At 47.4% G+C, this 25197-nt stretch overlaps 2 protein-coding genes across 2 annotated transcripts in view; both read right to left on the bottom strand.

The window, feature by feature from the left end:
- FAM135A (family with sequence similarity 135 member A) overlaps positions 1–889 on the bottom strand; it is an 81234-nt gene extending 80345 nt beyond the window's left edge. The window contains exon 1 of the mRNA XM_054169661.1: positions 769–889. Within this exon, the coding sequence (XP_054025636.1) occupies positions 769–845 (77 nt within the window). The 5' untranslated portion in view covers positions 846–889. The remainder of the gene's footprint in view (positions 1–768) is intronic.
- Positions 851–24780, bottom strand: LOC128898016 (basic salivary proline-rich protein 2-like). The gene is made up of 4 exons (XM_054168957.1): positions 24676–24780; positions 22927–23588; positions 5224–5309; positions 851–889 (listed from the first exon to the last, which is right to left on the bottom strand). The coding sequence occupies exons 1-3, from the start codon at positions 24778–24780 to the stop codon at positions 5258–5260; spliced, it is 819 nt and encodes a 272-aa protein (XP_054024932.1). The 3' UTR covers positions 851–889; positions 5224–5257.
- Positions 24781–25197: the final 417 nt, after the last annotated feature.

Raw genomic sequence — 25197 nt, 5'->3', positions numbered from 1 at the left:
CAGATATCATCTACTCCAAACTCCCTGCCATGGGCAGGGACACCTCTCAACTAGACTCAGCTGCACAAGGCCTCATCTAACCTGGTTGCGAAAACCACCGGGGAGGAGGCATCCACAACCTGTCTGGGCAGCCTATTCCACAGTCTGACCACCCACATACTGAAGAACTTCTTCCTAAGATCTAATCTAAACCTACTCTCCCTCAGCTTCAAACCATTCCCCCTGTCTCTAGACACCCTTATGAGAAGTCCATCTGCAGCCTTCCTGGAGGGTCCCTTCAGGTGTTGGAAGGCAGCTCTAAGGTCCCCCCAGAGCCTTCTTTTCTCCAGGCTGAACACCCCTAACTCCCTGAGCCTGTCCCCATAGCTGAGGTGCTCCAGCCCTGGGATGATCTTTGTAGCCCTCCTCTGGCCTCACTCCAACAGCTCTTGTGTCCTTCTTACGATGAGGACAGAGTAAAAGGGTTACAGAAATTAAGATATGAAAGGGTAAAGGATAAGATATATAAAGGATAAGAATACAATCTACCCTCTAAATCTACAGAGCTTCCTTCTTCCCCAATTAGAAAATATTTTATAACAACTTAAGTTTCAGACCAACTCATTTGAGTATTTAATTCCTAGAAAGCATGCAGCTTTCCAAGATGGAACAGACATTTTCTCAGGTCACCATAAAAATAGCCAATAAAATAGGAAGCAACACTACAGGACAATACCCATTACAGTCTTTCCAACATCAGTGTGACGTTTGAAAGGAGGCACCACCTACCCTCGTTGAAACAAATCCACATTGAAGAACTTGTGGAGCTCCACGGAGAATTCTACCATAGCCTGAACTTCACTCATGTTTAGGAGGATGAAGAAGTCAAAACTTGTCAGCACCTTAGTTACTGCAAACAAACAGAAAACAAAAGTTGGTTTAGAACACAAGCTGGGGATAACACCTGGGCTAGTCCTTCAAAAGAGCAGTGCTATACACAATTTTACACAGCTTCCTTAAATACACAGCCCCTGGGGTAACCAAGAATCTAGGATGCACCAAATCCTGCCCACAGTAACTTCTATCTTTGTCTTGAAGGAATCAAGTTGTTATCAGAGGAGTTTCACAACACACCATCAGCATAATACAATCCTGGCACTCACTGATACCTACAAACTGCAGCTCAGCTCTGATACTTGGCTGGAGATGGAAAAATACTGCCAACAAGGAGAGACTGAGCACAGGCTGCTTCCAGCCCTTGCTGAAGCAGAATGATTGTGCAGCAGCAGTGCCTCAGCTCTGCCATGAGGACAGGGAGAGCTGAATTACAGTGTGGCCAAGCAGGGCAGAGAAAGTGCCTGCCCAGATTATGTAAAGCTCTAGAGGGAAGGCAGGAGTTAAGGAGGGCAACATGCCCCATGTTTAGTCACTCTGTTAGTAGTAAAGTGTTACTTCTCACTGTCTTCCTTGCAGCCACAGACTGGCACATTCTTGCTAATTTACAACTGCCTGCTGATACTTTAATTAAAATCCCACAGGCTTGTCTGGATTTTGCTGGTTTTCCTTCAACAGCACTCAACTACGTTAATAAAATAGCCTACACTTTTTGCAAACACTTGCCTTCAAACTTCCCACTCCTTGCAAGCACTGTTCTGGTTTGAGGAGTAAGCAAACCCCAAACCCTAAACCACTCTATCCTTCATGCACATCAGTCCACGAAGAAGCAGTGAAGACAAAAAAGGTAGCCTGGCTCAAACCTGAATGGGTTAAGGGTTTCTTTTGTTTCCAGAGTTTTGAGCATGCATTTGGGTGTCTGTGAAGCAGCAGCCACTACAAATGTGTCTGTGAAGGAGCAGGCAGTACAGAATCACAGAATTGTTAGGGTTGGAAGGGACCTCAAGGATCATCCTGTTCCAATCCCCCTGCCATGGCCAGGGACATCTCACACTACAGCAGGTTGCTCACAGCCACATCCAGCCTGGCTGCAAAAACCTCCAGGGATGAGGCTTCCACCACCTCCCTGGGCAACCTGTTTCAGTGTCTCACCACCCTCATAGGGAAGAACTTCTTCCTAACATCCAATCTCAATTTACCCATTTCTAGTTTTGCTTCATGCCCCCCCAGTCCTATCACTCCCTGACACCCTAAAAAATCCCTCCCCAGCTTTCTTGTAGCCCCCTTCAGATACTGGAAGGCCACCATTAGGTCTCCTCGGAGCCTTCTCTTCTCCAGACTGAACAGCCCCAACTCCCTCAGTCTGTCCTCATAGCAGAGGTGCTCCAGCCCTCTGCTCATCCTCGTGGCCCTTCTCTGGACACCTTCCAGCACCTCCTGATCCCTCTTGTAATAGGGGCTCCAGAACTGGAGGCAGTACTCCAGGTGGGGTCTCAGCAGAGCAGAGTAGAGGGGGAGAATCACTTCCCTCGACCTGCTGGCTATGCTTCTCTTGATGCAGCCCAGGACATGATTTGGTTTCTGGGCTGCAAGTGCACAACTGAGACTCAAACACAGGAGCATGCACCAAAAGTCCTTGCCACAGCAGATATCAGTCACCTGAATGCAAAGTTACCTTTAGGAGCTACCTCCAGCCTACCAACTGAATTATCTTGGCAAATGACTCAAGATAAGATTTACCTTTCTGTCCTCACTCTAGAGAAGCTGGAAGGCTTCAAGCACCACAGCACAGGTTTAGATTTTATAGTTATAAACCAAGGTCAGAATCAACTTCTTGTTTAACAGTCAACACAAGGACTGTTTGTGCACTTGACAAAACCAGAAACAGTATACATTACTGAAGTAACAGGGACAGAGAAAGAGCAATTCTGCTGCTGAAGCTGTAGGGACAATATGAAGAACTCAGATCGAGGGCCCTGTAGTTTGCAAGATCCAAACTACAGCATCTGTAGTATTTCAGTTCTTCACTATGAGGGAAGCAGTGGAGGCCCCATCCCTGGAAGCACTGAAGGTCAAGCTGGGACTCTGAGCTTCATGATCCAGTTAAAGACGTTCCAGCTCACTGCAGGGAGGTTGGACTACATGGCCTTGAAAAGTCCCTTACAACTCAATGCAGTCTATGATTCTATGCACACCAGGTACCAAAATGCAAGCACATGGAACCTAATCTGCCACAGAGCAGAGATCCCGAGATCCTAGACCCACCATGACCCTTGTGGGCTGTTTGATGGATCTGTCCAATACCTCAGAAAGAAGCTCACTTTAAAACACTCAGGAAAAAAAGTCAAACATCTTAGAGGATGCCATGGGGCAGTCTCATGCAGGTTGCATTTGATGAAACTCTTATTTTCAAGGGAGGAAGACATCACATGCCTCTGACTTCCCAGCACAATGAATGGCACCCTGGCCCTGAACAGTTTGCCACTGCTGAGAGAAAGAAAATCTGTTCCTGCAGGAGCTGCTGGGCCAAGCAGTCACTCCCAAGAGCTTCAAGGTCCCTCAGGCCCCTTGGAGGAAAGCTCAGAACAATCTAGAAATTGTCCAATTAGACAAGTTCAAAGGTCCATTTTATGAATGAGTTAACTCACCAAGAAAAGCACAGCTGCCAAAAAGGGCTGTCCAGTGAACTTGTGGCATTTCTATTGTGCCTAGCACGGCTCTAGCTGGGGCTACTCCCTCCTTCCTCTGTCAAGCTGACATTCCCAGCCAGCCCACTAAAAACTGCCTGGGCAGGCACTATCTGCAGGCCTAGCAAACACAGAATCACAGAATGCTAGGGTTTGGAAGGGACCTCTGCAGATCATTGAGTCCAACCCCCCTGCCAATGCAGGGTCACCTGCACAACGCAGCAGCATGTGTTTTAGTTCAGAAACAGAGCAACAGCATTTGAAAAAGGGGCACCCAACCCTTGCTCCAGCAGCAACTGCAAAGCCAGCCCTGGGCTGACATCAACACAGCCTTTACTTTTCTGTCAACATCTTTCCTGTCAACAAGAGAAGGGCGTTTTTACAAGGGCTTGTAGTGATAGGACAAGAGAAAATGGATTGAAGATTGAGAAGGGGAGATTGAGACTGGAGATTAGGAAGAAATTCTTTACAGTGAAGGTGGTGAGACACTGGAACAGGTTGCCCACCTCCCTGGAGGTGCTCAAGGCCAGGTTGGATGAGGCCTTGAACAACCTGGGCCGGCGGGAGGTGTCCCTGCCTATGGTGAGGCTTTGGAGCTAGATGATCTTCAAGGTCCTTCCCAACCTAAACCGTTCTATCAGTTGATGAATCCATGAACACCAAGGAAAACACTGTTTTGAAACCCATGCTAGAAAGGGTAACAGTGATTAAGTATTTTAAAGGGGCAAATCAGAACTTGGACAATGGCTCCATGTTTTGTATGCCAACCACACAAAAACCTAATGCTAAACTCCTTTAAAAGTATTTATTTGTGCAGATTCCATTTGAAATTACAGCTAAGCTTCACTAACTTCAATGACATTACATGGCCACAGCTCATTTTAATACTTAATGAGTTCATTGCTGTATTTTCAAGCATATAATTAGCATTCACAAACCAAGCTATTGCTTTGTGTGCCTGGAAGAAGCAGAAGCAGCCTTCAGGAGGAACTTAACTACCTGTGAGCAACAGAGCTTAACACAGCACAGGGAACACCTATCAAGATCTGATAATAAATGAGAAGAAAGCAGAAGGTTAGAGCAAGGTGGTTTCACGAATTCCAGGAACTACTCAGCAGAATCAAAACAGCATTTCAATATTCCAAAGTATTTAAGCACTGAGACTGAACATTGACCAGTTAAAATGTCAGCTAAAGCCACTTGATCCCATCTTGAGGGCCACCAATGTACTTTCTTTCACATGCTAGGTGTTTATTTATCTTCTTCAGTTGGAAAACCTCCTTCACACCCTGGCCAGACCCTCTTTTCCTCACACCAACTCACCACTTCTTTGGTTATCCAAATTCACCTCTTTCTGAAGCCACAGGACAAAAGGCATCACAGGACAGCAGATTTTTAAAGGACCATCAGAAGGAAAAGAAAATAAATGTTTCTTGACTCTCTTGTGTTTCTAAATTGATCATTTCAGTGAGACTTCACGGTAGCTGCATCAGAGCACCCAAGAGTGCAATGAAAAGGCAGATGGAGGTGCACAGAAACCTCCTAAACCAGCTTTGTTCTCCCAAGAAATGCTTGGGCAACACTGCCATGAATCCAGCTCCTTGTAGTAGGAACTGCAAGACAGTAAGATACAAAACCACAACAGGGTCAAAGAATGTCTTACCTCCACTGCTAGATACTCCATTTTAGTATCTTCATTAACCAGTCTTCCAGTTCTTCACTACTGCTGTCAAAACCATCCTGTCTGAACTGAAAAACAAACACACACAAATATTTCACTAATAGCATTCTCTCTAGAATTTTTCAGTGCTCATGGTCTTCAGTTTCTTTTCCTGGGTCCCAGCAACAGCCCCTGCCTTCTACAATCCGAAATTGGCTTAGTTTGGAAGGGACCTGGAAAGATCACCTAATCCAACCTCCCTGCTGTGGGCAGGGATGCCTCTCAACTAGACTCAGCTGCTCAAAGCCTCATGCAACCTGGCCTTGAACACCCCCAGGCAGGATGCATCCACAGACTCCCAGGCAGCCTACTCCAGAGTCTCATCATCCACATACTGAAGAACTTCTTCCTCAAATCCAGTCTAACCCTGCTCTCCCTCAGTTTCAAACCATTCCCCTTGTCCTACTGCCACCCTTATGAAAAGTCCTTCTCCAGCCTTCCTGTAGTACCCCTTCAGGTATTGGAAGGCAGCTCTAAACTCCCCCCAGAGCCTTCTCTTCTCCAGCCTTAACACCCCCAGCACCCTCAGCCTATCCTCACAGCAGAGGTGCTGCAGCCTTTGGATCATCCTTGTGTGCCCTCAGTTCCTGCACTTCAACTTCCAGCTTTCTCCAAGTGTCTGATGCCTACTTTTGCTAAATGAAGTTAAAAAAAAACCACTGCCTTGTGACAGGATGAGAGGGAATGGATTGAAGCTCGAGGAGGAGAGATTCAGATGGGAGATCAGGAAGAAATTCTTTAGAGTGAGGGTGGAGATACACTGGAACAGATTTGCCCAGGGAGGTTGTAGATGCCCTCTCCCTGGAGGTGTTCAAAGCCAGGCTGGATGAGGCCTTGAGCAACCAGGGCTAGTGGGAGGCATCCCTGCCCATGGCAGTGGGGTTGGAACTAGATGCCCTTTAAGGTCCCTTCCAACCCAACCCATTCTATAAATCTCATGAAGTCCATGCCCTGGCAAAGCTGTGTCATGGGTTAAGTTGAATCTGCTGATGAACCAACCAGGAGAGCTGGCAACCCAACCATTACTGTCTCCACTAAGGGATTCTAAAATCCAGCTCTCAGAGGACTTGGGTCCACCCCCACCCACCCACCAGCCTCCATGATCTCCATCCAGTGGGACTCTCAGCTCATCAGCAGCAATGTAGTGATGAGGAGGTAGGAAGATATTCTGGCCTGAGTCATCAAATACAGCTCATGCCCCCACGCAGTCCTACATAGCTCCCAGGGAGAAAACTCACAGGAACAGGTCAGATGAAACCCTCCTAGTAAATCCTGTGCCCCCTCTCCTTTGAGGACAAAATGCAAGGGAGGGCCTTAAACCCAAGAACCCACTTTCTCAGAGCAAATACCCTAAGTAGGTCAATACCACCTCACGTTCTGAAGCTCTCCTTGAAGCTCCTGCTAAACCACTACCTCAGAACTGCCTGTTCAGATTCAGTCCCTTGTGGTTTTTAAACCATTAGGGCATTAAAATAAAAGCCCTACACAAAATAACTCAAGTCTCCCTTTTGTCTGACAACCATTAGATTTCAGACACAAACAAATGAGAAGACTTAGTTATCCCTTCTTAGAGGAACTTAGTGTCTTCTACAGACACTAAATCTGTCACAGCTTCTGCAGGCAAGTCAGGAAATAAACTGGTTTTGCCTTAGCTTTGAAGAGATGAAAACAGAACAAGTGAAGAAAGAAAAAAAGACATTATCTGGCATTAAAAAAATGTGATGTGTGACATTACAAATTATTAATCACAGGCTATCCTAGGCTGGAACAGACCTTAGAGACCATCTACTCCAACCTCACCAACATGGGCTAGGACACCTCTCAGCTAGAGCCCTCATCCCTCCTTGGCCCTGAACACCCCCCAAAGGTTGGAGGTATCCACAACCACCCTGGGCAGCCCATTCCAGAGTCTCACCACCCTCATACTGAAGAGCTTCTTCCTAAGATCCAGGCTGAACCTGCTTTCCCTCAGCTTCAAACCATTCCCCCTTATCCTGTCTCTACACACCATTATCAGCCTTCCTGTAAGATCCCTTCAGATACTGGAAGCTATAAAGTCTGCTCAGAGTCTTCTCTTCTCTAGGCTGAGCAACCCCAGGTGTCTCAGCCTCTCCCCACAGGGGAGGTGTTCCAGCCCTCTGATCATCTTCATGACCTCCTCTGAACCCAGCATATGCTCACAGCAGAGGTGTTTTCAGCCCTTGGATCTCCTCTGGACTCACTCCAACAGCTCTGTGTCCTCCTTATGCTGGGGACAGCAGAACTGGAGGCAGTATTTGAGGTGAGGTCTCACCAGACCAGAGCAAAGGAGCAGAATCAGCTGTCTTGACATGCTGGCCACACTCCCTTTGATGCAGCCCAGCACACAATTTGCCTTCTAGGCTGCATGAGGGCACTGCTGATTCATGTTGAGCTTCTCAACCAAAAGCCCCAAGTCTCTTTCTTCAGGGCTGCTCTCAACCCACTCTGCACCCAGCCTGGATTTGGCCCAACCCAGGCACAGGACCTTGCAGTTTGACTTGTTGAAAGTCATGCAGCTGGCACTGGCTCACTTCTCAAGCCTGTCAAGATGCTTCTGGATAGCAGCCCTTCCCTCAAATAACTCCTTGTACAATCCCAACACCACAAAGCCACCCCAAGTGGCACCAACACCGATTCCATTTGTTTGCCATACAGCCTGTGTCATTCCAGCTTCCTTTTAAAAAAGGCTAAGCTCTTTTTGAACAGAGAGAAGAGATACAAAATTCTGAGTAATTGAACTTGATCCAGCCTTAGACTTAATATTTTTATCTGCTGGAAGACAAAAACAAAACCAGAGAACCCTGCAAATAAAAGTACAACAAAATGTTTGTTTTCCTCTGTGGTTTTTTTCCCCCTAGCTGCTCATTAACACAGTCTTCAGGTCATTTTGTTTCCCCTTCTAATTTTCTGGAGGAGCTTTGTACACCTCCATCCCCAACCTTTTTCCCCTTGTCCTCTTCTCCTTTATGCTCAAGGGATCCAGCAGCTGCCAATGCAAATTCAGCCACCATCTATCTCTGTGCTGATGACTCACAGGTTTGTCCCCCTACCTGAGAACTATCTTCCAAGTCCAATTTTAGCTGTTTCTTGGACACAGCCTTCTGTTGAAACTCAGTGTGGTGAAAACAGAGCTCTTGACCTGATCTGCAAGGCAGCTTCTAATACCTGCTTTCTGGGAGTGCATGACAGCACAACCTGACTGTAAACCTAGCCTTTGGCAAGCCCATGTACAAGACCTGCCAAATTTTTCTGCCTGTGATTAGAAATATGTTCTATGCAGACAGCCAAAACTCATCCAAGTCAATATCCTCTTTTGTTTTAATTATTGTGAGGCTGGGGGGTGGGGTGGGTGGGTGGGAAGCATAATTCACTGGATGTGTTAATTCAGCAAAGAATCAGCCTTTTATTTTGGTCATTTCACCTCTCTCTTTGCATCTCCTGCAGAGAGAGCCTGGACTACTGCATCCATCAATCACAGCCCTCTTGCACTCCTTTAAAATGCCTTTTGCAGCTGTGCAGCAGCACCTGGCATCACAGGGTTTTGGGTGAAGACTTGAGCTTCCCAGCACTACAACTAAAGCCTGGTTCTCTGTAATTAAAAAGGTGAGGGTGTAGAAAACAAAGGCTGATTGAATTTTGGATGGCATAACCATCATGTTGGAAAACAAGGAAACAAACAGAAACCCCTGGCCCTTAAGTGGAGGTATCTAGAGAGGTACAAGTGGGACCAAAAGATCTTTGGGGTGCCTTCCAACCTGGCATTCTGTGATTCAGTTCATTGCCACAGTTTTAAAGACAACCTGACTATCACTTAGAAAAAGACAGCAGAAAAGGCTGCCTAACAGAATCACAGAAAACATATGGTTGGTAATGACCTCCAAGCTCATCCAGTCCAACCTTTGACCCAGCACTGAAGGGTCAACACTAAACCATGTCCCCAAGCACCAGGCCCTCAGGCTGCTTGAACACCCTCAGTGATGGTGACTCCAGCACTGCCCTGGGTAGACCATTCCAATGTCGGAGAACCCTCTCTGGGAAGAAGTATTTCCCAGCATCCAGCCTGAACCTCCCCTGCTGCAGCTTGCAACCATTTCCTCTGTTCCTGTTACTTGCCACCAAAGAGCAGAGGCTGCCCCCTCCTCACTCCAACCTCCCTTCAGGGAGCTGCAGAGCGCAATGAGGTCACCCCTCAGCCTCCTCCAGCCTGAACACCCCCAGCTCCCTCAACCCCTCCTCACAGCCCAGGTGCTCCAGGCCCTTCTCCAGCCTTGTTGCCCTTCTCTGGCCATGCTCCAGAACCTCAATGTCCTTCCTATAGCAAGGGGCCCAGAACTGAACACAGTACTTGAGGTGCGGGCCTCACCAATGCTGAGCACAGGGGGATGACCACCTCCCAGTTCCTGCTGGCCACCCTGTTTGTGATACAAGCCAGGATGCCGTTGGCTTTCTTGGCCACCTGAGGATCAAGATTTATTCAATATATTCTTTTGAAAAGCTTCCCAGTCATAAATAATTCTATCCATGTAAATAACCACAGCTACTTAAATACAGCTTTTAAAAAATGACCTAATTCCAGGGCTCAGGGCAAAACTCAACTATTAGTTTTCTTCTTGGCTGCTTCTCTAAGCCTAGATGACTTGCCAGCCAGCCACTGCAAGGTTTGATTCACCATTTCTAACACAGCTAATGTGAGATATCTATGACATTTTAACAGGCTAGATAAACAACCAGCTTCATCAAGCATTAAAATTCAAATTTGCCTACATTTTTGGCTTTAAATTTAGCACCAGGATCTTGGCCCACTATGCAGCACACTGATAAAAACAACACACTCACTACTTTGAGCTGACAGCTTGATTATTCCCACTGAGGATGGCAGTCATTAATATGTTGCATTTATTTCTTTTCTTCTCCCCTATTAATAGATTATGGATGTGATACAGTAATTCATCTTGAACATTTATTAGGCTTATTCCCTTCTACCCTAGCATTGGTCTTTGTCTGCTCTGACAAATGACATGTCACTTCCAAGCTTCCTCATTAAAAAGTTTAACATGAAAAGTTCTGTGAGCAGCACAGTTGTAAGTCTGCTTCCCAACTGGTATGCCCTCTTCCCTCCACGATGGCAACTCCTAACCTTTCATGGCCACTAGATTAGGCACAAGATCCTGTATCCCACAGCTACAATGAGGATTCATCTACAGCACCCGGCCAGCTGCTTGCAAAACAGACCCCACACGCTTGATCACTGCCCCCAGTTTGGACACTGGCTTCAGTGTCTTCTTTCCTCAGCCACTGAACAAAAATACTTCATCACGGAATTATAGACTCACAGAATGGTTTGGGTTGGAAAGGACCTCCAAAAGTCAGCCAGTCCAAACCTGCTGCAGTCAGCAGGGACATCCTCTACTCGATGAGGTTGCCTCAGAGCCCTGTCCAGCCTCACCTTGAGTATCTCCAGGGATGGGGCCTCAACCACCTCCCTGGGCAACCTGTTGCAGTGTTCCACCACCCTCATGGTGCAGAACATGTTCCTAACATCCAATCTAAATCTGCTTTTCTCTAGTTTGAAGCCATTGCTCATCGTCCCAGCACTGCAGGCCTTTGCACACAGTCCCTCTGCAGCCCCCTTCAGGTATGGGAAGGTTGTTATTAGGTCTCTCCAAAGCCTTCTCCAGGCTGAACAATTCCAGCTCACTCAGCCTGTCCTTGTAGCAGTGGTGTTCTGATCACCTTCGTGGCCTTCCTGCTCCATCAGGTCTATGCCCTTCCTGTGTTGAGGGCTCTCTAAAAAAGCTTAAAAAAAAACCAACTCTCTTCTCCTCTCCATGAGCAACAGTTTCATCAGCAATTTGCTTTATTTGTCTTTTGCAAAAGAGTTCTCCTAAAAACAAACCCCACATTTCAGAAGTTATGATTAAAAGATTATGAAATAACTGGCACAAATTTGACTGCCTCTGAGTCTGACTTAGCAAAATGCACCATTGAGCAGGGAAGCAGGGGCAGTTCAGGACATGTGCTACCAGCTCTTTGCCCCAGTTTGTTCCTGTGTACCAGCTCAGGGAGAGAAAACGAACCAAATACTACAACTCTCATGCTAAGATCCAAGGAGGGTGGACAGTGTAAATCATCAATTTAGTTATCCACTCACCATCAGGTTGCCCAGAAGGCCAACTATGTCCTGAGATGCATCCAAAGACGTGTGACCAGCAGGAGGAGAGAGGTGATTCTGCTCCTCTACTCTGCTGCCATGAGACCCCACTTGCAGTACTGTGGCCAGTTCTGGTGCCCTCTGTGTAAGAGGGGCATGGAACTGCTAGAGCAGATCCAGAAGAGGCCACAAAGATGATCAGAGGGATATGGGGACAGGCATTGACATTTACAGTTTTTCAGCCTGGAGAAGAGAAGGCTCTGGGCAGACCTGAGAACAGCCTTCCAGTACCTGAAGGGGACCTACAAGAAAGCCAGGAAGGGACTTCTTACAAGGGCTTGTAGCAACAGGACGAGAGGGAATGGACTGAAGCTAGAGGAGGGCAGATTTACATTGCAAATAAGGAAGAAATTCTTGACAGTAAGGGTGGTGACACACTGGAACAGGCTGCTCAGGGAGGTTGTGGATGCCCTTTCCCTGGAGGTCTTCAAGGCCAGGATGGATGAGGCCACGAGCAACCTGTGCTAATGGAAAGTGTCCCTACCCATGGCAGGGAGGTTAGAACTAGATGATCTTTAAGTTCCCTTCCAACCTAATAAAATGATTTTACTCAGTCTAAGCAAATAGGTTCCTCACAAAATGTGAAGGGTTTCTTTAAGGTACTTAACACACACTTCATTCTCCTACTTATACAAAAGATGAAAGCAGTATCTCTTTGAATCTCATGTACTAAGGACTGCCATTAGATGAAGAATAGGTCTCACATGGATGAATGAATTGGGCATTAAAACATCTGCTATGACTGTTAAAGACATTACTCTGCCATATTTTATGAACCACAAGAGTATCCAAGAGAAAGTTATTTCCATTCCCATCTCAAACTTACTGGAAAAAAATTAAAATAAATAAAGCTTTGATTCCAAGAGAGATGAAAAATAAACCTAACCATAGATTATTTTTAAGAGGCAATCATTCCATATTACTGTCCTCTGTAAATAAAACAGAGCACTACTTACAGAGTTGCCTTTTTGTTCCAATATCTGCTCTGAGGTCAAGGTGGTAACTACAGCTTAGTTTTGACAGGTTTGCTTTGTGTTGGAAGGCTTTATGCCATCCAGTTACCTATTTCCCCCCACAGTAAGCATTAAGTCAGAGCAAATGATATGTTGTGTACTCTTATGAACTTAGTTTGCCTGCCTGATCGAAGTTACATTAGGAGATAATCTGGTGGTAAACCTGATCTGGGCTCAGTGGTCACAAACCCACTTCCTCAGTAGTTTCTACACTACCATCTCTGGTGATAGGCTGCATGTGCAGCACGGAAAAGGTGCACTAAGGCTTTCACACAAATATATTTTAGAAACACATGGGAGTCATGTATCACAGCACCACAGTGCATTAGATGTTGGAAGGGACCTCAAGAGATCAAGTCCAAACCCCCCCTGCCAGAGCAGGATCACTTAGGGTAGCCTGCATAAGAATGCATCCAGGTGGGTGTTGAAAGTCTCCAGAGAGGGAGACTCCACAACTTCTCTAGGCAGCCTGTTCCAGTGTTCTGTCAGCCTCACTGAAAAGAAGTTTCTCCTTGTGTTGAGGTGAATTGTTCTATGTTGAAGCTTGAACCTGTTGTTCCTTATCACTCCACACCCCCCTGAAGAGCTTGGCCCTCTCCACTTGACACCCACCCCTCAGATATTGATAGACATTGACAAGATCCCCTCTCAGTCTTCTCTTCTCCACACTAAACAGCCCCAGGGCTCTCAGTCTCTCTTCATAGGGGAGATGCTCAAGTCCCCTAATCATCCTCATGGTTCTCTGTTGGATGTGTGGAAGCCCATATTGATTCTCTAGATATGAGAGAAGTGGAAGGCTTCCAGGGAGTCACCATCCCTGGAGGTGTTCAAAAAAGATTCAAGTGTGGCAGTTCAGGACATGGTTTAGGGGTGTGGGGGGTGTTGGGTTAACTTGAGGATCTTAGAGGCCTTTTCCAACCTTAATGACTCTATGATTCTTCTTTCAGCAGACAGAGCTGTTGCTGCAGTAGCAAAATAGAGTATGATGTGTAGAGCTCAAAGTGATCTAGCCAGGCCCTTCCACCCACTTACTTCCTCAACTTACTTCCAATTCATCTGTGAGAGACAACACTTGTTAATACGTTGAGACAGCCTTAAGTTGGATGGAGCACCAGAGAATGCTCTAAGTAATCAGGTCACACAGGAACACATCCAGGTGGGTTTTGAATGTCTCCAGAGGAGACATTTATGAGGACTTTATGATAGCCCAGGAGGTGCTCAATGCAGCATATATGCTGCAGGAAGGAATTTATGTCAGTAAGCACCAGGAGAAAAGAGCACATTACAATATATCAACAGCAAAGTCATTGAAGGATTTCCCTCTGCTACCTTTGCAGACCTGCTCCCACCCACCCCAAACAGCTTTCTCTGCAATTGCACTGGCAGTTGTGGAGAGCAAAAAACAACCTACCATCATCAAAGCAAACCTTTACAAGGATTTTGGGGTTACTTTGCAAGGGTTGGTTTGTTTACATTGCAGCATCTCACCTATCCTGGAGAGTTCTGCAAACAGCTGCCCTGATACACCTGAGAGAGTACACCAATATCAACATCTAACCCTGAAGATGTAAGCAAGGACACGGTAAGAATTTAAGCCAGCTTTGCCTCTGAACCTATAGGAAGTCTTCCACACCAGCAACAGCTTCAGAAGTTTCTGCCCCAGGTGCTCATTCCCATCTTCGCAGCATCAGTGGATCGCCCCCACAACACTGCCAACACAGTGCTCGTGGGACAGCATTTTAAAATGAATTACTTACCATACTGGAATCATCTATTTTTGCAGAGCTTGATCAGATCCCTTCCTTATCCTGTTTCAAAGCACAGAGCCACAAATAGCAGTGCCATCAGGATGACAGGGAAGGGAAGGTGAACACAGCGGTTGCTCTGGCTAGCTGTCCCCACAGTGTGCCCATCTCCTTAAGCCACTGCCTTGGCACAGGAAAAGAAAGAGCTGAGCAAGATAAACTGCCCATTCCTTAAGTAAAATACCCTCTATTCCTTCCTCAGATGCACTTGAAATGCTGAAAGAGGAAGGAGACAGCACTTCTTCCACCTAGGGAGGGCCACAGCCCCAAAGCACAGACACCAGCCCAGTCTAAGCTCTGTCCTGCTCACAGGCCTGGCTGCCCAGGGAGGCAGCCACTCACCTGGGACCTGCCCTGGCAACTTGAATCAGAGATGTTTCTTTCCCAAAGGAGGCACAGGAGACTGAAAACTGAGCAGCTTCCAGAGCTTTTTGTCCACACAGACCCTGAAACATGCTCCTGTTGGGTAACAGGAATAATTTTTGCTGAGGAAGGGCCCTTCCACTCCTTGTCACAGAGCAAGCGAGACAGGGTCACCCGAGCTTGCTCCAGCCCTACAGCCTGCAACCCTAACAGCACTGGCACTGCTTCCTTCCAAACTACAGTGCCAAAATAAAAATTACTACTCAAGTCTCTATTAAACAGCTTGATCAAATTCCAGTTTTGCAATTGTTTACTTTGCAGCTTGAAAGCTTTCTGCCCCTCTTACCTTCCCCTTCCCCGCCTGGCATTTAACTGACAGAACAACAGTGATGGGTGAGAAGCCGCGAAAGCAACTGACACCAACCTAAAATGGCATAGCTTTGTTTTCCAAAGAACACATTCAAAACAAAACAAGTCTAATCATCATCTCCAGGAGCTTCAAGGGCTAGACTTGAAGGGCCCCATCAAACTAAAGCAGGAAACTGATTTTTTTGATTACCTTGAGTCTTTACCAATGCTATTAAAACAATTTGGGCAATGTTTTACATGAAAGAGCTTTTGGGGTTATTTTCACTCCTTTTCTCCTACCATTTCCTTGTCATATTTAGTCAGCAATTCTTGTACTAACATTTCAGAGGTATTAAATTCCTTACATGCTGCTTTCACATTTGATACAATTAAAAGGTAAAATACCCATTAAATACAACATAATATACGTGGGGAAGAAAGCTCAACGACTATCCTGCAATAGCATAAGATGGGTTAGAATCATACAATGATCTGGGCTGGAAGGGACCTCCAAAGGCCACCCAGTCAGCAGCCACATCCTCAACTAGATCAGGTTGCCCAGAGTCCTGTTGAACCCCACCTCGAAAATCTCCAGAGATGGGGCCTCAACCACCTCCCTGAGCCACCTGTTCTAGTCTCAATCTCCCCTCTTCCAGCTGAAAGCCATTCCCCTCGTCTTGCCACTACAAGCCTTTGTAAAAAGGGAGTACTTAATTGTTTTCAACCAGGTCCTTGTTCCCTCCTGTCCTGCCCGAGAAAAGCAAACTGGCAGCTGCCCGTACTGAGCAGCCAGGAAAATTCATTTTCCCACCTAAACTCCATCAGCTGTTACACTTTTCACAAGCTAAAAGGACACCTATCAGAGCTCCTAGTCACCAGCCCTACCTCACACCAAACATTTGTAGCACTGGCTGTCCTTCAAGTTAATTTCCAAGTCACACAATGTACTTTTCACAGAAGTCCTATCTTAAGAACATGCAAAGTAAAATTAGCAGCAGGTAAACCCCAGTGGCATAGAACTTCTACCCCGGCAGCAAGACCTTTCACTAGAAAAAGAAGTCCAGCCTGACAGAATGGCCACAAACTTGCAGATCCAAGTACTGACCTCCACCTTGTGTTGACCTCAAATGTTACAACCTTTATGCTGTGCTGTGCCACAGGTAAAGCAGTAAAATCTATGTTTTTCTCCTCAGCGTTTTGGTACTTCAAACATCCTCCCTTGGCACATTTTGATCTGAATAATTGCTCTAAGGTGAAGGGGGTTTAAAAGTCAGAGGTGGATGAACCCATAGGCCCTGGAATTATCTCATAGCTGCTTGAATTTCAGAGTTTGCCCAGAAAAATATTTCTCACGTTTATAGAAAGCTTGATGGGCCCCATAAATAGGCAGGCAAGCAATATATATATAATGTAGTATAAAAGCACTAGATAAACAAACATCTCTACTACTAAAAGACAGCAGCATTAAATACAGTATCTAGATGGAATTTTTATACATGGAAATGTACATTCATTATGCAGAAAACTCATCAAGTGACAACTGAATTGACAGCCTGGGAAGCAAGTACTGCCTCTTAGAATGATGCCTCTTAAACCTGCAGAAGAGCAAATACTACCACATTGCTCTCGTGAGCTAAAATAGAAAGAAGATAAAAAGATAAACTGCAAGCCACTCTTGATACCTTAAAAAAAAATAAATTAGTAAATGCCAAACCCTTGCTTGTTAACTTTACCCCCAAACAAAATCTTCTAAAGCACACAGAGATTTCAATACATTTTATAGCTAAAAAGTCTGGTAAGCTTATCTGGCTTCACATGCTGTACACAAGAGGTAATCCATGTCATGATCACTAATAGGGATATCTTAAAGGTCTTTTCCAGCCTTAATGGTTCTGTGACAGATTCATGACATGACACCAGGTGAACAAGGCAGTGATTATCATAAGGAGAGCTAGATCTGAAAAACAAGCCAGTTTATGCTTTCAAAATGTCAGAAGTCAAGCATCAGGCTTCCTGCACCACTGATGAATGCTGCAGGCTCATTCTTCTTAATTCTGAGAAGCTGGGGATGTGGTGTGCACAGGTTTTGTTTCAATAGCGGAGATCTGGCAAACTATTTGCATAAATATGTTTCTGTAGGATGAGAGGTAACAAATGTGTAGCTTTTCCCTTGAAAAATCACAACAGTAAGAAGTACATGCTTTCAATTCCCCTGATAGAAGCCATGCAATTCAAAAGTGAGGGATCTTTTGTTGTTTTTTTTTTTTGTAGGAAATATTGATAAAAGACTCCTTATCTTCTTGTTGCAAAATAGGAAGTTCAGGATTCTTAGCACACCTGTGCTGAGGTGACAGGACAAAAGAGAGTCGCTGCTGCTCGTTGCAGGGCCAGGAGCCAGCGTTCTGGAATACACCAGAGCTGAGCCTGCAACAAAATTCCAGCTTGACAAGGATGCTCAAGAGTCCCTGCCGCTGCTGCACGCTTCAGCCCGAGACGTCCCCAGCTGACACATGAATTAACTTTTTGCTCCCCCAGTTGATGCTTGGCTCTGTCACTGCACCAAGTTTTAGTGCAGCTCCTGTGTCAACTAAATTTCTTCAGGCATCCAAAACTTCTCAAGAAAAATCCATTAAACAAAACAAGAAACTGAACCCACCGAATCAGAAATAGAAGCCATGTCATTTCAATCTGCTTTAGCATTTTCAATTTGTTCTGCTTCTAAGTTGAACTCTGGGAGGTTTCATCCTGTTCCTCATTTCTCTGCCTGCTCTTTCCAAGAATAGTGCTGTCGCTGATTTCCTGCTGGAAGTAAACAAAGTCTGCTCACCTGACTTCTCCCCGACCCTAAACTATGGTAACCTTATTTCCTCCCTTTCTGATTTCTTTTTCTCTTGTATACTCCTTTGTTCTACACTCTTGTTACCACAAATGTTCCAGGTATTGTTCTTTGAGGAAGACAGCTCGTAGGACAGACAAACACCAGTGACACTGCCACATTACCCACATACCAACTGCTTTTGCTAGAGAGGAACCACAGAATGTCAGAGGTTGGAAGGGACCCCCAGAGATCATCAACTCCCAAGCCCACTGACAAGCACAGGATCCCCTAGGGTAGTCTGCACAAGAATGCATCCTGACAGGTTTTGAAAGGCTCCAGAGAAGGACAAGCCACAACCTCTCTGGGCAGCCTTGTTCCAGTGTTCTGTCACTCACCCTAAAGAAGTTTTCTCCTCGCCTTGAGCTGAAACTTTCTATGTACAAATTCGTATCCATTGTTCCTTGTCTTGTTACTGTGCACAACCAAAATGAGCTTGGCCCCCTTCACTCAATACCCACCCCTCAGATATTGATAGACATTGATCGGATCCCCTCTCAGCCTTCTCTTCTCCAAACTAAACAGCCCCAGGGCTCGCAGCCTCTCCTCATAGGAGAGATGCTCAAGTCCCCTAATCATCTTCAAGGCTCTCCATTGGACTCTGTCCAGCAGTTCCCTGTCTCTCTTGAATTGGCGAGGCCAGAGCTGGACGCAGTATTGCAGGTGTGGTCTCACCAGGGCAGACTAGAGGAGGAAAAGAACCTCCTCTAGCCCTGCTGGACACACTTTTCTTGATAGACCCCAGGATCCCATTGGCCCTCCTGGCCACAAGAGAACATGGCTGTCCCATGCAGACCTTGCTGTCCACCAGAACGCATAAATATTTAACTGCTCTCTTCACACTTCTACAGTGACATCGGTTTCTATGCACAACATTTTCTGAGGTGTATCTCCTGAATGAAAGTGATCAAAAAGTGCTTGGTGAAATGCTAGAGAAGGCCAAGATCAGCAGATGCTTATCAAATGTAACAGCATGCATCTTGCCACACTGAAAAGGCAGAGTGAATGAATGCTGACAGAATGTAAAGACATAATTTACTGTTTTGCCTCGCTGTGGCAGAAAAACCACAGAAGTAGCATTTATTCTGAAGTGTAGTCTGATTGTAGTAAGCTCACAAGAAGTGGCTTTTGAGTGGCTTTAACCAGTCAAACCCAGTCTCTCGCTCCCGATTTAAAACAGCCAGATCACGACTCAAAGGTTGAAGGGCAGGCACTACACTGAACATAGAACGTTCCACCCAAGCATGGAGAAGGAAATTCATCAAAATTGACCACAGGAAGTTCCATGCAAACTTGGAGATGGGAATTCATTCCTGTGAAGGTGGTGGAGCACTGGCACAGGCTGTCCAGAGAGGTGGTAGAGTCTCCTTCTCTGGAAGCATTCAGCACCTGCCTGGGTGCTGCTCTGCGCAATCTGCTCTAGGTGAGCTTGCTCCGACAGGGGGGTTGGACTAGATGATCTTTAAAGGCCTCTTCAAACCCTTATTGTTCCGTGTCTCTGTGTTTCTATATCCTACACATAAAGCCTTTAAAGGTTGCTATGTAAACAACCTTTCCATTTAAAAACAAAAAAATCACATTTCCCAAGCTTTTTCACTAGGAGAGAAAAAAAAGCAACACAAGATTAAATCATTCGTTCAAGACACTCTAAAGTTACAGTCATAGTTTAACCAAAAGGAAAAATAAATGTGCTGCTACTTCCCATGGATACTTTATTTTGGCTACATGGCCAAAATGAGCTGATGGCCTGTCAGAAGCACCAGGCATCCAACAGCAGGCTGGGAAAACAAATAACCATCACCAGCAATTGCTGGTCAATATGCAGATGGTACTCGTCTGTCCTGTCATGAAAACAATTAAGCACTAGCAAGACTGTATTCTTCCACACAGGGAGAGGGAGGGAAACACCACACAACAAAAAAATGCAACTCTTCCATCCTGGTTAACAAGATTCTGCCAAGCCTACTCCACAGTCTGTAAGGACTGAGGGCTGAAGAAGAACAGAAGGGTTTCAAGACAGAAAACACAAAGCATAATGTGAATCATTTAGCAAGCTAGGGTGAGAAGGTCTGCATCAGCAACAACTTCAAACACTGAAACAAGGTCAAGAGCAACAAGAATTCACAATCATTTACTGCAATCTCACACTGAGCTCCACCTTTGGTAGCAGTTTAACTTTTACATTTGTTGGGGACAGCACCCAGGCCAAAAGAGAGTCAGGCATCATCACACTCAGTATTACATTAAAAAACACATTTAGTCACCTGCCTCTGAGGTTGGTTCTCTTCAAAGAAATGGACTAACAGCACAAGTTTCAGAGGTCAGGAAGGGTTCCCATATCTCTAACTGCAGTAGCTCAGAAGCTTGCCACTCACACTGATCTGCCTCCCCCTCTCTGCCAGACTTTGCTTTCCTATCCATCTCCACAGCTAGCCAAAGGGCTGCAGCATAGATATCCCATCCTAATAACTTCCAGCACTCTCACAGAGACTGTTCCATGCTGAGAGCGAGATACTGACAGAAACATCCTGTCACAGGGTGATCACAAGGTCATAAAGCCACAACAATCAAGCCCCCAGAACTTGTCAAGAGTCTTCCTCAGTGGAGAACTGACTAGCAAAGTCAACAGGGAATGCTGGAGAGAGCCTATAGATCTTGACTTTCACACGTCTCCCTGCTTGGGAATTGCATCCCCCGATTCTTCCATGTGGGATAGAAATATAAAAGGCCCAGCTTTGGAAACCAAGCACTTCCAAAGGAAACATTCAAACCACAAAACTAGAGTGCCAGGCAGCAGTTGCACATCCATCACTGGGGCTTCAGAAGAGACACCGAAGTTTAACTCTGAAACGCCAGCAGACCTCGAGGTGTTGCTTCTGAGGTTCTGCTGAACTCAACCTGCAACTAAACGCCACAGCAATGGAATTCCATTGAATCACCAAGTGTGTTGGGCTGCCTGGCACAAAATTAGTATTTGTACATATTGTATCAGTCAGTCCTTGCAGTTTTCCAGGATTTTATTTCACATGAGGGAAATTTAGCCATTCCCAAGAACAAGCTCACGTTCATACTGAAGGAAAGCCAAAGCACCGACTCATGCTGCTTACAGGGGAAGAAACGAGAGGCAGGAAAACAAGTTGGTCCATCCAAGGAAAATGCTGACTCAGATTTAGAGCTGTGCTCTGACATACCAAAAGCAGGTACTCAGACTCTGACTAGTGCCACGGTCACATGGAAGAAACGGAGCAAGCTGATGATTGTGTGTTTCATTCATTTAAAGCACTCAGAGAGATACAGCCAGAGACTGGATTACTGTTTGCTTCCTACAAAACAGTAGTGTTTGGTTCTAATGGGCAGTGAGCTGTTAAGCAGAATAATAAAAAGGATACCCAAGTACTGAATTTGCTCTTCCACAAACCTAGAACTCTTGAAAAGGCTGTTTCAGTGTCACACAGCTGTAGAGAATCAGGTGTGGATTGTGGCAATTAACCTCTAGTAAAGGCCAAACAGTTTTTTCACCACTATGAATGTGTAAATAAATTCCCTTCCAGAGCAATAAAGATCACACCAGCAGCGTTCCCTACTTGTTACCAACATAGCAAACTAAGGGGGGGGGGGGCATGTGCCTTTCAGCTCAGGCTTTGCCCATGCAAAAGCCAACATGAAGCCAGCTGTCTGGATTCCTTCAAAAACAAAGCAAAACCCAGTAAACCAAAACATTTAGTGCTACTTACTTGATAAAATGTAACACTTCAACCTGAAGTTTTGTTCACCTTTCGCACTGAAAAACCCACTGCAACCGGAAGAATGGGGAAGTGAGCTTAAACACTTCAGCACGGACACCTCTTTAGTTATATCACCATGACTGCACATCTTCCCAATTCTCATTGTTATATTCTGTAATGCTATGCAGTTTCCCTTCTAAGTGATATGTCTGCAACATACAATCATCAAAAGTTTTCAAATAAGTTCTATTGGAAAAAAAAACGCTTAAAATAACACAAGACAGAAAGGAAAGACTTTACACAAGGCAGAAAGGAGAGATGACTTCCACGAGTGTGCTTACTGATCATGCTGTTAAGAGTCCTAGGGTTAATTCATCCCTGAAGATATCCTACGGATGGTGGTAAGAGGAGTCAGGAGCATGCACCGAGCGTCTGCAGTGCCCTGCCGCAGGCATGGGAACGCTCTGCCTGCGTTTGGGAGCCCAGGCTCTGCCCTGCTCGGACGGAGCGAACAGAGAGCCCGGCCGGCCCCACCGGGCGAGCGGGGAAGAGGGAACCGCCAGTGCCGTCCTCCGCGCACCAGGAAATAGCTGGGAGCTATTCCTAGCGCTCGGCCAGCAACTTTCCACGGGGTTGGGGGGGTGGGGAGAAGGTATTGAAAATAAATAAAGAACCAAGCACAGTTTCAAACGCTGGGAGAATCCGACTACTTCTCAGGAAGGCGAGGAGGGAGAAAGCAGCAACGCCTCCTCCTGCCCCAGCTCCTCGGCCGGTGCTGGGGGACTTTAACGGCGGGTACGAGCTGGACGTTATTTCTGACCTATTTTCGGTGCCGCCTCACCGCGATAAACAATCAACAGCGGCGGCCAAACGGTGCCTGGGCCGAAACTTCCCAGCCACCGGCAGCGGGGAAGGTGCGGGGGGCGAGGGGCCCGGAGGAATGGTCCAGTATCCCCTGCCCCGCGGCAGAAGCGGCCGAGCCCCTCCGCCCGCTCCCCCTCCCCCCGCCACCACCGACCTACGGAGAGGTTCTGGGACTTCTCCTGCCAGGGCTACCCTCAGTCAGCCCAACACAAACAAGTCCCCCGCCCGCCATGCCCGCAGCGGGCATAGGCCGGGCACAGAGGGGCACGTTTTAGTGCCCACCAGCCTCAGCCCTGCGGGAGGAACTGGGGTATCCGGAGGGAGCCCGTCCCAGCCCGCCCCGCCGCTCCCCTCTCCCCCCGGCGTCCCGCGGCTCTCCCTCCCACCGCCCCACGCCCCCTCGTCGCTCCCCCATACCGACCTGTGACACAAAGGAGTGCCCGCAGCTGCCCGCCGATCGTCCGCCGCCTCCTCGCCCGCGCTCCTCGCGGAGTCCAGGCCGCGGCAGCACCGGGATGGCGTAGCGCAGGCATCCGACGCCAGCGCCTGCTGCTCCCGCGGCGGCCCGTGCCGCCGGCGCCCGCTCTGCGCTGGGCGGGGAGGGGGAGGGAGCGCGGGTGGGGGGAGCGTTGGGACCCGGCCGCGCCGGCCAAGCGCCGCTTCCTGCTCCCCGGCGCCGAGGGGCGGCGGGTGCCAGAGCCTGGTGGGTGCCGGAGCCTGGGAGCTGCCGCAGCCTCGCAGCTGCCGCCGGAGACTCTGCGCCCCGCGGCTAAGCGGAGGCTGAAGGCGGCGAAGCCCGCGTTCGCCGCATCCTCGGTTTCTGCGCTGGGCTTTTCGTGCCGCCTCCGGCACCGAGTTGTCGCCCTCCCGGCTCCTGCGGCGGCTGCTGGCAGCTGGAGCCGCGGCTCGCCCCGCGCCTACACCCGGCTCGGGATCGTGCTCCCCCTGCTGCCCCGCCGGGCCGGCCCACGGCTCGGGCTCCTCCTGCGGCTTCGCGGGGCCGAGCTGGGGCGGCCCCGGGCGGGCGGCGGTGAAGGGGAAAGGCCAGGAGTCTCCAGGGGGTGGTGGCTGGGACAGGCCAGGCTGGGCCACTTGCGAGCGGGACGTGACCCAGACCGGGCTTAGCCTTGGCTGTCCGCTAGCCGCGGCCCCACGCCCCCCAGCCCCTTCATGGCGTACGCTGGAAAGCGAGAGAGGCCTTCTTCCTTCCACTCTTAGCCCTCGCCTGGGCACGGAGTCCCCCAAGCAGCAGCCAGAACAGCCCGCAGGGAAAGGCAGCTCGGAGGCTTTGTGGGGCAGCGCTGAATTGTGGGGCACCTGCCTGGGTGCGCAGCTGGAGATAATGAGGGCTTACCCTTATGGGGAGGGGGGGAAGTATAAATTTCTGGATTAAAGCTTTTTGGCAGCACGTGATCGCAAAATAGGAATAACTCAGCTGTAAGAGCCACTAATAAAACCGATAGTCTTTAACAGCGAGAAGGAACAGTGTTAGGTGCTACGGTCTCATTAACAAGTGTGATGCACAGCTTGAAAATTAGTTGGCTCACAGAACTACTTAAAATAAAATGATCTGCTGTCTGGAAATAAAATCTTTTTCTCCCTCTGCCTGCTTTCGTTTAAAAATAAATAAATAAAAACCTGGATGCAAAGGAAACTTGCATAAGGATAGTTCAGACTCCCAATGTGGTCTCACCAACTGGAAGGCAAACCTAAGTCTGTAGTTGTTTTGCAGGAAAAGGAGCTACAAAGTATGCTTAAAGTGTAGGGAATCTTTCAGACCAGCCAGGTGGCTGGCAATGCTAACTTTGATCTGTTAGTCTTTGGACAGGATTCCTTCAGAAGTTTTGTCACTGACTGATTTAACATCCAGAAAATTCAGAGTGTGAAGGCAGGAAGCCTGGGTGATGCTGGGTTGGGATGAGAAGCTGATCTCCGGAGCAGGCTGCCCAGGGGAGTTGTGGAGTCTCCCTCTCTGGAGATAGTTGAGACCCACCTGGATGCATTCCAGCATGATCTGCTCTGGCAAGGGGGTTGGACTGCATGATCTTTTGAGGTCCCTTCCAGCCCCTAACATTCTGTGATTCCCCGATGCGTGTCCTTGTGAGTTCTCAGCACCTGTTTCTGTAGAATGTGACTGAGATTCTGCAGGTCCCTGCTGGCAGAAACTTACTGCAAGGCTGATCTCATGGCTCTCTGGGAATTCAATTTTCATAAAGCTCAGTTCAGGGGAGATTAATGATTCAAATGAAACTTGCATCTCATTTATCAGGACCATGCAGGCGCCTGAAGGCTTTATGGAAAGGCAGTTTTGAAAGCAGCACTATTGATCCGAGAACCTGGGAACACATGGCTGTCGTCTGGCTTTTCTGCCTTTGCTCATTTCAAGATGGGCTTGAGGCAACTGTTTCATGGTCCTGTTGAGTCAGTTGTGACTCTACCAAACAAGTACTGGAGCGGTTTGTGCATGGCTGCCAAAAGGACCCACCAGGCCAAAACACAGCATACCTCAAACTTCTCTCGGAGCTACAAGATTTACACTGAAAGATGCTCAGCACCACACAAGAGACTGTGGCGAGAGCCTTGAAGAAGATGTTCTGGTTTCCAAACAGTCCACAAGCCAGGCTGATAGTTTGGACTGACTTTGTATCTTTGCACAGGTAAATACTTGTCTGGCTTGTTCTTTTATCTCTCC

The sequence above is a fragment of the Dryobates pubescens genome, chromosome 2 (assembly GCF_014839835.1).
Source record: "Dryobates pubescens isolate bDryPub1 chromosome 2, bDryPub1.pri, whole genome shotgun sequence".
NCBI classification, from domain to species: domain Eukaryota; kingdom Metazoa; phylum Chordata; class Aves; order Piciformes; family Picidae; genus Dryobates; species Dryobates pubescens.
This window is presented reverse-complemented; position numbering and strand designations above follow the sequence as displayed.